The following is a 14,138-nucleotide window of genomic DNA, read 5'->3' on the forward strand; positions in this document are numbered from 1 at the left end:
AGCACCGAGCACCTGAGGATAATAAACCTGCTCTGCACTGCTTCCCTTCCTGAAACTTCCTATTTCTTGTCACCGTTTGGAAGGTTAAATTCACTTCATCCTGCCCTGGAAAGAACTCATCCAGGATGAATTAGCAAATTGCCAAATTGTCCCTATTTCATTCTCCCTGGACAAACTCAGAAGCAAGATTTTGTTCCCTTTAGCAATGTTTACACTTCTTATTTTCATTATTTCACGTTGCAGGCACTTTGGTGCCAAATACACCTCTGTGTCTAAATTTCCCTAATAGCGTTAGTTTCTCTTCCCTGAGACATTGCCTAGCTCTGTAATAACTATATCACTATTCTTGAGGAAGAATATAATTTTCTTTCTGCTGTTCTTGTGTTTTTCTCTAAACCAGTAAATGTTCTGACTTGATTTGACTTGAAATTCAAGTTGTCACTCTTCATTTTTCTGGAGATTGAAGCTCACATTCTCTGAATAAGGTTGACTGCTGTTAAACATTTCCAGTAAAACAATGTCCTCTTGTCCATGTCAGTCCTTGCTGTCAGAGCACTCAGAAATCAGGCCAAGCATTTCATTTCCTTAGGTTAAACTTATATTTTAAGGTTGTTTACAGGTCTTGAGATTAGACTGAGTTGGGTGGGAATTATCATGGGCCAGGAGAAGGAGCCATCAACCCCTCCTGTATGGGCAGGTGGGCACTGGGAAGGTTCTGTTGATGTTCTGGGGCTTTAGTGGGAACACTTAAAGGGATGGAGCCATTTCACAAATTTAATTGAAAATGTGATCTTTGTTTCACTGTTTGCTCTTTAGGAACAAATGCTACAGAACCTTTTAATTGTAAAATTTCCTGTCTAACTGGGCTCTGCTGTGCAGTGCTCTTCCATAATTGTACACTTGGAAAGACAACACTGTAATAAAATTCGAATTTCCAAGTGTCTTTATTTCATGCCAGTATTGCCACTTGGATTTTGTCCCTTGAGCTGTAACATCTGACGTTTGGAGGAAAAGGGAAAAAAAAAAAGTTTGGCTTGAAGCATGGGGAAATTATAACAGGAAATCAATTCTGTGTCCCCCCAACATGAGAAGATCATGGATCATTTGTAGTGAGTCCTGAGGAGGCCACAAAGATGTTCAGGAAGCTGGAGCCCCTCTGCTCTGGAGCCGGGCTGGGAGAGCTGGGGGCGTCCAGCTTGGAGAAAAGAAGGATCCAGAGGACCTTAGAGCCCCTTCCAGTTCCTAAAGAGACTCCAAGAGAGCTGGAGAGGGACTTTGGACAAAGGCCTGGAGCACCAGGAAATGGGCAAAAGACCTCAAACTGAAGTAGAGGAGATTTAGTTTGGGTATTAGAAAGAAATTATTTAGTATGAGGGTGGTGAGGCCCTGGCACACGGTGCCCTGGGATCCCTGGAAGTGTCCAAGGCCAGGTTGGACAGGGCTTGGAGCAATCTGGGATAGTGGAAAGTGTCCCTGCCCATGGCAGGGATTGGAGTGAGATGATCTTTAATGTCCACTTCAACCCAAACCTTACTCTGGTTCCATGATTATGCAAAATGAGACAGTTTTGTGGATGGTGCCAAAAGTTGGTGTGGCGTGAAGTGTTGTCCCATCAACACCCCTCCAAGGCTCTTCCAAATGTGTGGTGACAAGACTCCTCTGATTTTTGTCCTAATTTGGGATCAGACTTTTGGGCAGTAGCAGAAGCGTTCTGGCAGTGCAGGGGTTGTTAAATGGGCAGATATTTTTTAAAGTCACTAAATGAGAGTGATTCTCCATATCGAGCTTTGAACATTTGCTTGGACACTGAACAGTCCACTGAAACCCTGCCAAAGGCCAGGAACAAAGAGAGATTAAAAAAGTGATGCCAGTGGAGTTTTGTAGGAGTCAAACATGTTTCTAAAAATAAAACTGGCTGAGCAGTCCAAAAACAAAATGCAAAATACAAAAACAATCTATTTTTTATTTTAAAGAAAGAGACATACATTTTATTTACAGCATCTTTCTGCTTTTCCACTGCTCCAGAGTGGCACTGTGCCCATGCTTGGAGTTGTCTCTGCTACAAGAAATCAAGCTGAATTTGGTTCTTGACTCTGTGTGAACCCAGGAAAAAAAAAAGACTCCTCACAATTTTAAATTTTTTGGTACTAGATGGGTGTTAATGGATGAGCCAGTGACTCATTCTCCCTCTTGTTTGCCTTTCTAGCAGGAACCTGCTCACCAGCTGTGCAGCACATATGTTGGGAGGCAGAGACAACACGATACTTTCTAGACAGTCTTGATGTGTCTGTGAGCTCTTTCGAGCATGGGCCATTTACACAAACGCTGGGGGTTTCAGCTGCTCAGCGAGGGAGCTGCGAGCACCGAGTCCCTGCCTTGCATCAGCATCCAGGGACAGCTCAGCTCAGCTCTCAGACAGCACTGCCAGCCAAAACCTGGTGCCAGCAGGGATGTGCAGAGACTCAGAGTGCTGAGAATACTGCACAGGCAGATAGGAAAGGGCAGGAACAGCTTTAGGAATGTGTTGTGATGCTATAAAAACGCCGGTGAATGCTCTCCTTCCTGACAGTGCTAGAGGAATGTTTATCCACTTGCTCGGCGTATATGGAGATGCCACCTGAAGGTGGTGGCAGCCCAGGCAGCTGGGAAGGAAGGGTGCAGGCAGGCTGAAGTCATTCAGTGAAATGGGTTTGAAAAGCAGAGCATGTTGGATTACAGAGAGGGGAGATGTCTGCCTCTCTTCACTGTTTTGTTTAACTCACATTGCCGTGGGACTGTCTATTTGCATGGTAAAGTTGCCAAATCAAGAGGGAAAAAAGGAGGACTGGAAATAGGAACAGAACAAGCTGCTCCTTCCTTCAATCAGACAGGCTGAAAGTAGATGGCAAAACGTAGCCCTCATGATCAACTGAAGTTTGACCTAGAAGCTGATGATCTCCATGAGCAAAATTTGTGTCAGCCCCACCATCTAAGCCTGGTAGGAAGGGAATTCCTCCTAAATTTGGTCTTCACTGTGGAGAGAAAATGTGCTCTGCTTCTTAAAAGCACATCAGTTATCAGAGAGCTAAACCTCGGGCCCCTGGCTTATTTTCTTTTTCTTCATCTACCACAGACAGGTCATTTAATTCTCCCACCCTGAGTACAGTGAGATCGACTCTGAACTCAAACAGCCCTGGGTGATGAGGTCAGGACTGCTTAGAATGAATTTGGTGAAGTAATAAAGTCTTGAAGGCAAGCTAAAGAAGAGGAAAGCAGTAGGAGGTATGAACTAGGTACTCTATTACTTAGTCTCTTCTAGTTCCAGGAAACTGAAAAGATTTTCTCAGTCCTCATGACTGCAGACACCTGAATGAGTAAATTTTAAAATGCTGAGAAGCAAACTACCAAAATACTTTCTGTTAATACATTTCCCCTAAAATTAGTGATTTCTTGCAGATTCTGTAGTAGGAAACTGGTGGAAAGGGAGGTTTTCTTGCTTGATTTCACATTCCTTTCATTCAAAAGTAAACACCTTGATCAAGAGTAGAGACAGAGACACGTGAAGGATTCTAGTTAATTTAAATAAAAATGTACTTCAACACTTCCCTTTATGCTAATTTCCCCATTCTGGTTTTTCTCATGCTACACTGGTGCAGTGTAATCAAATTTGCATAAGTTGAAGAAAATGCTGAATCCATTTGTGTATTTGCCCGTATCAGTGATGCATGCAGGAAGGATTCAACACACTGAAAGTTGTCCTTGTTGTGGTAATTTTAAATTTGGCCTTTTTCTGAGTGAAAAGGAAGAGCAGGCAGTGGTTAATTTGTGATTTCTTGTGATACATTTCATTCCCAGTTGTTGTGGGAAGCTCCTCTCCTAAGACAACAGAGCTCAGATTACCAATCACTGCTGTGATCTTCTGTGTGAAAGATAATGCAAAACTGTAATATCACCATTTCTCTCCTCTAAAAGATTTAGAAGTCCCAGGCTGCTTGTTCTGTGCCTGCCTGAGGCCTTTCTACCTGTAATTGCTTTGGGCTTTTGCTTGGCATGGTACAGCTCTAAATCTCATTAAGCTTGCAAGGTTAGTTGTTTTGGAAGGATGGTTTGAGAGATATGATCTAATCCGATTTATCTGTCAGCCTTAACCTGGCTGTATTTTGGGGATAGTCAGGCCAAACTGGCTGTTCTGTGTCATTTTTGTCCCAGGCAGCTTCTCAGTGCCAACCTGCTATCCAAAATGTGTCAAGCAGGGTAACTCCAGCAGTGCTCTGCACTGTGGCCCTCCATGCATGGTGTTTTATTGATCTCTAATGCAGACACTCCAGCATCGTTATTCTACATGCAATAAAACGTGGATCTCTGAGCCTGGATGCTGCTGAGAATAGGAGATCCTCATAAAGGCTGTTTATGTGTCTATATGTACCATAAAGCAAGAGATAAACATCTCTGCATTTGCATTTGGGTTTGAATGCCAGAGCCAAATGTTACCCAAGGAGATGTGAGAGTTTGCAGGAGCTGTGGGAGGTGTAGTGGTTGCTGCTGGAGCTGGCCATATCCCTGCTAGAGGTGCAGGAGGCTTCTGGAGATTGGGGAAGATAGAACAACCTTCCTTGGTTTCCTCCCTGAGTCATATAGAAGCCCTGAAATGTTCTTTTTTCATGGTTGCAGAAGATTTCCTTGGAACTGCCTGCAGTCCATAGTACAAAATTAGCTCAGAGAGGTGAGACTGGTTTTACCTGTGCTCCTATAAACCAGGAGGTAACAAGGAATTTGTGAATGGTGCTGTTCATATCAAAGGCATCTCCAGGGCCCTACAGCCCAGCGATGCTCCAGATGCTTGAAGTGTGTGTGTGAATGGTGTAGTGGTCAGAGAAAAATGAACTTGTGTCCCTTCTTATTCTCCAGAAATAGTTTCTCAGTCCAGGTGGGGAGCTGCTGGCTCAAATGGAACTTGCTGTCAGCCAGATCCCTTTCCAAGGGCTGCTCCCCTTCCCCCCTCTGACAACAGCTCTGCCACATCCATCCCAAGATGTTTGTGTCCTCTTCCCAAACTTTCACACACAGAAATAAAACCCTCCTCCCCAGGACACAAGCCTGATGGAGTTTGGGGTGGAAGGAGGTGGTGTAGAAATGTGTTTTTGTTGTCTCCCTCCAGGCTTAATCAAGTTTCCTTCTTAACTGTCTTCATGCCGAGGTTGAAAGTAGAATTTGTGTCTTCCTCAGCCCCGCATTCTCCTGTCCCTGTGGTGTCACTCACCTGGTGGGCAGCCTGTAAATCCAGCTTCAATAAGTTCTTGGTTATTTACATCAACTCTTACAGTTATTTTTTGGCAAAACTGTGAGAGGCCCATTTTATTTCTCACCTTTATTATCCATCTTGTACTCACCTGAGCTGGAGGAAGGTGTGTGTATCCCTATTTGTTTCTGTTGTATAATTTTTATCTTTATCTTCAGGTTTTGGGGAGGATTGGAGAGGAAATTTTCCTTTGAAATCACAAAAAATTTCTCTGGTGCTAAAAGGCATTTCTCATCCACCTCCAGTCAATATTTCATGCCCTGAACTTGTGGCAAGGGAACAGCCTTGTAGCTGGCAATCAGGACTGTCATCACTGAAGTTTGGGATGTAAAAAAGAGCTGCAGGACTGGGAGGTGCCAGGACATTCTCACTGCTGCAGGAGACTCCCAACTCTCTGGAGATGGACTGGCTGGAGTTCCCATCAGATTTCTGCTTCTCTGTGGAATAAAGACCATATGGGGCCAGGAGAGAGGCCATTTCAATCCCTTGTGTGGTGACTTTTTGTGACAAAAGTTGTCAAATTTGTGATATTCTGTTCCTTCTGATAGACAAATGGGGAGTGAGGCAGGACCAAGGTTGGGAGTGGGTTGTTTTTGGAGGGGTCTCAGACATGCAACTTTTTGAGGCAGATATTTTACTGCTGATAAAATACAGGCACTGACAGAAGCTGTCACCATCCAGATAAAACCTTATTTTTTTTTTCCTTCCCTATCAGCAGCTGTATATAACATCTCCCCATTGGTAGAATAAATCTGATAAAAAAATGTAGTTGTAAGCAGCAACGATTTTATCCTGGTGAAAAGATTTTATCCAACAAGAAAAATGTTGTGCCTGGGCATAATTTTTCAGATATGATGAACAACAGCATGGTATGACCCTCAGTCCTAAGGATTTAGTTTTAAAAGAACTACTGAACATATCAGATATACTCAACTTTTTCCCTGCTATAATTTTTTTTCTTCATTGGAAGGGTTCAGTTTATAGATACATCTTGACAAAAATCTGCCAGAGGCAAATTTCAACAAAAGAACAACTTCAAACATATCCAATTAACAATTTATGAAAGGAAATCCGACAGAAAATTACACAGAGATTTGCAGGGCATAAAATTTGGCACTAAATCAAATTTATTGTGGAAATGTCTGCACAGGGAGTTATGGCCTCTTCCAGTGCAGTGTCAAAGGGAACTTTATCTGTGGAGGCTCAGCGAGTGCCCTCCATCTGATCTTTCCTTGCTATAAATAAAGTGTTTTGTCAGACATGGCAATGAACATAACTCAGAAGGGAATGAAGAGCACTGATAAGCCCAGCTATATGCAGCTTTCAATCAGAAGCATTAGCAGTGATTAGATTTCTTCACAGTTTTAGATTTAAGATTTTTTTCACTTTATCACAGAAATGAGGGTCTCAGTCCCATGGACAGCACAAAATCACTTTTATTTGTTAGCACAGCATACAGACTCTGGTAGCAGGTCATGGTGACTGTATTTAACATTATTATGGAGTCCATTTTTACATCTGGAAGGAAATATCAGCCCCTCTGCATCCTGTTGTTTCACTGATTTACTCATTCAGCAGCCATGGTTGGATTTCTTCGGAGGATGTTAAGGATGCAAACACATTTAATTGCCTTCAGCAGCTCTGAAATTAACTTAAGTCACTACTTTGTTTAGAGAAAAAGATCTGTGTCTAGACCTTTACCTTTTTAAACACATGGATTGCTGGTTTTCTTCTAAAAGATGGCTGAGCAGCAGCCCTTGCAATGTGTTTTCTGAGTAATTTGCAGGAGGGACGTGTTATTTACACATACCAGGCCCAGCAAGTGAAGATGACAAATAAAGTTGACACAGGCCAAGATAAAGGATATTTACAGTACAGCTGTGTTATTCCATGGACTAACCCAATCTGAAGAGCTGGTTGCTGCCTCTCCTGTTATCCCTGTGCTCCCACATCAGAACAGGAAACATTTGAACACTTGTAAATTTGTTGTTTTCCACTGAAATTCAGACCTCCACCGGGCAAGCATGGCTTTGGGTGTCCATTTGTAGGCACTGAGGTCCTTGGTGCAGCATCCTTGCTGTGACCAGGGCACACAAATTTCATCAGAACACTTTTCCTGTGTCTCCATGAGGCGGATTCTTGGGATCTTCCAGCCCACTTGGCCATGTGCAGTTTGCCTCTGCTCATCTGAGCCCACTGGTCACTAAATGAAGTATTAGAATACCCCAAGGATTTTTTTTTTCCTGAGTCCATTAATACACTCTTTTGGCGCTGAAACACTCTGCCAGGGAAGTTAGTGTCCAAAGCACATAATAATTAGTGAATAAAACACCCCCAGAGTATCTTAGTCCTATTAAAATATGTCCTATAAAGTGTAAATTAATCTTTAACCTAATTTTAAATGATTTTCCTTCTGTAACACACCCTTTCTCAGTAGATCCCTGGAAAGCAGAAGGTGAAAAAAATACATTAATGTAAAAGATTTTAGTCTTCTGTTCATATTTTGAAAGGTATTTGTCTGTTTGCTGCTGATTTTCCTATTTTCTTCTACTTTTTCCATCATCCCACTTCCTTCACCACCTTGTGTTATTTTCCTTATCTCCAGCGAGGTATGGTGATAATAACAATAACAATGAATTAATTTCATAAGAAGAAGTCTAAGTGTTGGCAAATGCAAAAATTATTTTGTTTCTAAATACAGGAATTGCATACTTTTTAATGAGTTAAAGCAGAGTTAGAGAGTTAAAGAAACATTTCCAGACTCAAGTCCTCCCAGCCCTTCCAGTTCTCCAGTCCGTGCCCTTCCATTTAAATTCCCCACGACCTCACTTTCTGTTCATGCTGTGGAAATTCAGGGGAATTAATACTTTTGAAGATGTAGCCTCAGTAAGACAAAAGCAAAGCAGAGGCTTTTATTTTTCAGGCACAACTCCCAGTTTTTGGGCTTCAGATAAACCCAGATTCAGAGAACTGAACGTCCCCCCCTGAGTAGTTGTTTTCTCCTTTAGCTTTCAGAGGCTTTGACAACGTTTAAGTCCAGGTCAAGGTGTGCCACCACCATTTCTTCTTTCAGCTTCAGAGCACCAGAAGCACTTGGCTTGCTTTTTTTATTGTAACTTTTGGTTAGGAGTTAAAGCTCAGCTCAAGACCAAGTTAGAGGACCATGAGCATTGTTTGAAATTGGATCCTCATGCAGTTGCAAGGTTGGAGCCTTCAACCTCATAGTTTGGAGCTTGAGCTCAGCCTCCAAACCAACCTTGGGTCAGTTCATTCTTCAAATCCAGTCAGGACTGAACCTGACACAGGCACAGAACTTAAAGTCTGGGTGGAAAACACCTTGTTAAACCTCTGCCCCTACTTCCTGTGCAGATCCAACAGGTTCTTGAACAAGGTTTTAAAATCTGGACCTGAACATAAATGCAACTCCAAAAATAGAAGAAAGTGGTGTCTTGGGGCATTTTACAATGGGGCTTAATAAAACAAGCTAGGGGCTTTTAAAAAAGAGGGAGAGAAGTTTTTTAAACAGGCAGATAGGCCATGGGTGGATGATTTTAAATTGAAAGATAAGATATTTAAATAAGATATTGTGAAGAATTTCTTTCATTTCAGAGGGTGGTGTGTCATTGGAATGGGGTGCCCAGAGAATGTGGCTGCCCCATCCCTGGAAGCGTTCCAGGCCTTGGAGCAGCCTGGGATAGTGGAAGGTGTCCCTGCCCATGGGAGGGGGTGGAATGAGATGATCTTTGAGGTCATTTCAGCCCCAACCATTCTGTGATTCTGTGACTGTGATCAGATGTGTCAGAAAAACCAGGTCAGCTCCACAGAGTGAGCAGCACAAACCTGTGAGTTGCTCAGGCTGATCACTCTGCACTCACATCCCTGCAGTGATTTCCCCTCTCTTAATCTGTGCTGTTAATCTCATAAATGGAGAAGATTGTAACCTTTGTATTTTGAATGTTGCAAGCTGGATCATAAAGTCTTCAAAACAAATGAGTCTCTCAAATGATTTCTCTGTGCCTGTGAAAGTGTCTAATTCTGGAAGAATTTTCAGGGAAATCAAACAAGAGAAATGCATTATTTTCAGCTGCACATCTACATTTTGTTCTGTCAGAACTGTGGAAAATTGAAGTTGGTTGCTGGGGCCCAAAAGTAGCTCAGGAGATCTGACTTCAGGTCCTAACATTTGGTTTGAGATTTGAAATGCTTCCTCTCATGCAATTTATTTCTCTCCTCTTTACCTTTACATCACTGTTTGTGCCATCTGTTATATTAATCTTTTCTTTCCCCACACTAAAGCTGTGTAAAACTGGAAAACATTTACACTTCCTTTGCTTTCCTTCCTTTCTCCCCCGTCAGCAGAGCCCTAAGACCCCCTTCTCTGACCTGCCTGATGATGAGAAGATCTTTAACGGAGGCGACGGCGTGTGGCAGAGCCAGGGCCAGGACCAAGCCTTGCTCTCAGAAATCACAGAGGAAGATTTGGAAGCCATCCGCCAGCGGGAAGAGGCCATTCAGCAAATTGAGGTCAGTGTCCTCCTCCCACCACTGTTTTGGGAGCTGGAAGTGCAGAATCCTTGTGTTGTGCCTTGCTCAACACGAAGGAAATGCTGATTTACATCGCTGCCAGTACAGCGTCGCTAAAAACGGGGGAAATTTAAGGATTTCTAAAGATGGGAATCAGTGATAGAATAAAAGTTGGAAATCTGTATGGTTGGTGATGAAAATTACTAGAGTTAATTAGTGTTCATGGGCTGATGGTTGGGTTCTTCCCAGTGAGTCTTCCACAGCAGAGCTGGTGGTGAGCTGCTTTAATTGAGCTGGGTTCTGCAGAAAAACAGCTCCTTCAGTGCATGCAAAACTGAAACTGGAATTTGTCACAGGCAAAAAACACTCAGCTTTACCATTAGAGAGAATAATAGGTAGACAAAAGGAAAAAACTTGTTAACCTTTTCTAATTATTCAATATTTTTGCTGTATCAAAGTATCTGGACTTTCTTGATGTAGTTCAAAGAGGACATTCTATTTTTATTCCCCTTTTTTTTTTTTTTTTTTCAGAAGCTCTGTAAAAATATGCAATAAAAGGAACAAAAAGAGGCCTGAATAAGTTAGACATCCCACATTTTTCTTTTTATACTTCTCTTTTTACGCTTTTGGGAAAATCTTGTTAGTTAAATTTAAGCGATAAATGGGTAAAACAAGAACATGATAGACCTTCCTAATTTGTATGCTTTTACAGACCTAAACTCAAGATGAACCAAGAAAAGAGGGCTTCAGAATAATCAGAACATTTAATTAAGGGCTATACTTTGTCCTTTAATTGGATTGGGCTAATTTTATCAGGATAGATTTTGGGTTGCAGTACAGCAGGAATTATGGCTGAGTTAACAGTGCAAAAAGAGGGCTAAAGTTCCTGCTGGGGGCAGGTGCCTTGAGGCTGGGACCTCTGTTAGCAAACAGTGGTGGCCACATATGTCTCAACTCTCCAAGTCAGAAATTCTGACAGTTTTACAGGAGCAGGTCGAGGTCAGTGTTTGTCTAATTTCTGTTGTGGTTCACTGAGCAGCCATGGATGAGCTTTGTGGACTTGTGTCCATTACTAAGGGTGAAACTCTCAGAGAAAATTCTCACCCTGAGTATCTTCCACTGTGAATTCTCATTTTGCACTTCGAGGGATCTCAGTGCTTTCAGCAGGACAAATTAGGGAAAACTACAGTTTGTCCTGCAGGGAACTCTGTGGCAAAAAAAAAAAAAAAAAAAAAAAAAAAAAGCATATTTTGGGTTTTTCCTGTGCTTTGATGTTCAGGAAGGATGGTAGCAAATGTATTTCCGAAATGATCTTGTGAACAGCACCACCAGCTCACTGAAGACACGTAAGAGCAGTCTGAGCAGAACCTTGTGCTGTGCTGTCTGGGATGACCCTGCTTGAGCAGGGATGTTGGACCAGATGGCCCCACTCTGGTGCCTTCTCCATTCCGTGGTTCTGTGATTTTGTGATCCTTTTCATTTTAAATACAGTCTGAGCCTTCTTTAGTTTGTCTTTACATTGCCCCTGTCCTCCCCAGGGAAGAAAAAAAAACACATTTAGTGGTTGCCCATTAGGCAGTGGGGAATGACAACCCCCAGGGCAGCCTCAAGCACACCAGCTTTGGAAAGCCAAGATGTACAGTTGTGTCTCCTTGGAGAGATCTTTATTTAGTTTGCTGGTTAAATCCCATTTCTGTGCCACAGTCTGATGTCTCCACACCAAGTTGCACAGGACTGTGTGGCCATGGTGGGGTGGTTGAGCGGGGAGAAATGAACCCAACCACAATCCTAAATAACTTAAAAATAAAATAAAAATCTATGTTCATGTGTTGTGCAGGGTTTGTATCAATTGATTTGATCTTGGATACCTTTATACCTAATATGAATTTACCTCTGAATAGCTTAGTTTATGCAGTTAATGATTTAGTCAGCTTAAGCAATTAATTTTGTTTAGGCTTTTGCATCCTGAGAATGTGAGCACTTTTTTTTTTTCCTGTTTTTTCCCATCTCCTCTATCCATTTTGCTTTTCTATCTAAGATCCCTGTTCATCCTCTAACAAGAGCTGCATTCCACAAACATTATTTCAAATGTAGCTTAAACATTTCTCCTCAGGGGGAAAACATTTAGGACCGATGGTATTTTGTTTAACATCTCTTTTGAAAGAAATATAATGAAAATGAGTTTTTTTGGACAGCATTGTTCCTCTCCCCAGCTGTATTTGAATAAGCAGATGGTGCTTTTAAATAATTTTCACTGTGTTCTGCTTTTCTGTTTGTTGACCCACATGAGCATATTTCTTGTGAAAGAACTCGTCTTGCACATTAAAACTTCACTGTTTTCAGTAGAAATTGTGGATTCCTTGAGCTCACAGTCACCACAACAACTTTTTCCAGTATATTTTCATAGCCAGTGAGTAGCCAATAAGGTTAAAATAACACATTATTCCTAACTGTCAAACATAACTAATAAACTAAATTTATTGTCAATTTGATGTATAGCATTTGTTGTCCTTTGTTCTTTGGGGACCAGAATGAAGAGGAGAGCTGTGCAGAACTTGTTGTGTGCAAGTAGATTGGTCTCGCTGGGATTTCCATATCCAGCACCAGAAACATGCAGATTTTGAGCAGCACAGGAGACATTCAAAGAACATCACATCTTCTGATTGCACACAACTTTAGAGAAGCTTATGGTGCTGGTACCAGTGGTGGGGCTTTTTTTAAGAGACACCAAATTTGCCCTTTTTACAAGAAAAACCTTCTTTGTTGCTGAAGAAATAAGGACATAAATTCTTTTCTCGTCTTGTGTCCTGAAAAACAGATATAAAATTGTGCCTATAAAAAACATTTTCTTAATGTTCCAATGACTTTTTCTCACTTGTGTGTTTTCCACATCTCCAAAATCTCTTCAGAGGTTCAGGTTAATGGGACATTGTTTTCTGTCAGGAACATCCCTCGAGGCACTTTGCAGTTCACAGTTTCCACCTAGACAGATAACAGCCAAGTCAAAAGTTCACCTGGCTGTTCATTTTATTTAAATGTGCTCCTTTTGCTACTGCTTGCAGATTAAAACCAGAGACGTCTGCAAGGGAGATGTCTCGCCAAAACCTTACATTTTGGATAAAGATCTTTATTGCTTGGAAATGTCAAAATCTGGTAGGACACCGCAGCCTTGACACAAGTGTTATTTCTTAAAATATTGCTTTGAACTGTTATATAAAACCTATTTTAACTTGAACTGTATTGGCAGTGAATAATAGATGCCATAACAACTTTATATATAGCACTGTAAAATGTGCCATCAGAAATACATGAGCTGAACTGTAATGTGCATTGTCAGTGCTGAGTGCTGGCACAAGCTCTGTCACAGCAAATATATATATAATATATATAATTTACCATCCCGTGCCTTTCATTTGCACCTGTGGTCGTCTGAAAAATGGGAGGAGATAAAAGTTTGAGAAGAAATGGATAAGCACTGAATGGGAAGCTTCACAGAATTTCAGCTGGTGACTGGAAAGACCTATAAAAAAAGATTTTAAATCTGCTGTGTTGATTCAGAAAGCCTCCCGTGATCCTCCCCATGCAGACACCTTCCCCAGCAGTGATGAGAAAGGAAAATGAGGAAAAACTCTCTCAAGATGGTCCATCAGCCCTTTTCCTCTCTCACAGCAGTTTTCCATCCCCATGCTCTGCTTCCCCAGAGTGGGTGTTCTCCTGCCTTGGAGAGGGAGAGATGTCCCTTCCCATGGCACAGGGGTTGGAACAAGATGATCTTACACAAATAACCAAAACAATCTGGGATTCCATGGTATCCTGAAGAAGGCAAAACACATCCCAGCAACTGCATTTTAGTTGATGCATCCCTTGGCAAAAAAGGAGGAGAGATGGATAGGTTGTGGCAACAGGTGTGAGGGAAATGCTGTTATTTTTAGGAGAGGTTGTTCCCTCTGTGTCGTTGTTGAGAAATGTTGATGTTTGTTCCTTACGTGTTTTGAAGAGAAGTGATAGATGCCAGCCTCCCTGCCTGTCACTCAAGCCTTTGTAGGCAGACAGAAAATGAAACACAATAAAAATAAAACAAAAAGCGAGCCCCACAGAGTCTGTCAGAACGTGTTTGTTAGTTCAAACATGTTCCTTGTTCCCTCATTACTACGTATTGTTTCTTGCTGAGGGGTGTTTTCGGTAAAATCTCTCACCGGTGGTTGCAGTTTAGAGGGTTTAGTGCAAGCTATTTTATACCTTTCATCAGCTTCAATAGTCCAGGGCTCTGACTTATGAGGGCTCTGCCTGTCTCTTCACAGAGGCTTTTTGACTCGGAGTAATGTATAAATAACAC

General features: G+C 41.8%; 1 protein-coding gene across 23 annotated transcripts in view; it reads left to right on the forward strand.

The window, feature by feature from the left end:
• The window catches only part of TSNARE1 (t-SNARE domain containing 1), a 449,654-nt gene that overhangs the window by 226,165 nt on the left and 209,351 nt on the right, over positions 1 to 14,138 (forward strand). For 12 of the 23 annotated variants that reach the window (XR_015283186.1, XM_086877018.1, XM_086876994.1 and 9 more), the window contains one exon: positions 9,635 to 9,802. Coding sequence is in view for 22 of the 23 variants with exons in the window: in XM_086877018.1 (XP_086733144.1) it covers positions 9,635 to 9,802 (168 nt within the window). In the remaining variant the exon portion in view is untranslated. The remainder of the gene's footprint in view (positions 1 to 9,634; positions 9,803 to 14,138) is intronic. The other 11 variants (XM_086877108.1, XM_086877121.1, XM_086877069.1 and 8 more) reach the window with 1 other exon arrangement.

The sequence above is a fragment of the Cyanistes caeruleus genome, chromosome 1 (assembly GCF_971803275.1).
Source record: "Cyanistes caeruleus chromosome 1, bCyaCae1.hap1.1, whole genome shotgun sequence".
Classification (NCBI taxonomy): domain Eukaryota; kingdom Metazoa; phylum Chordata; class Aves; order Passeriformes; family Paridae; genus Cyanistes; species Cyanistes caeruleus.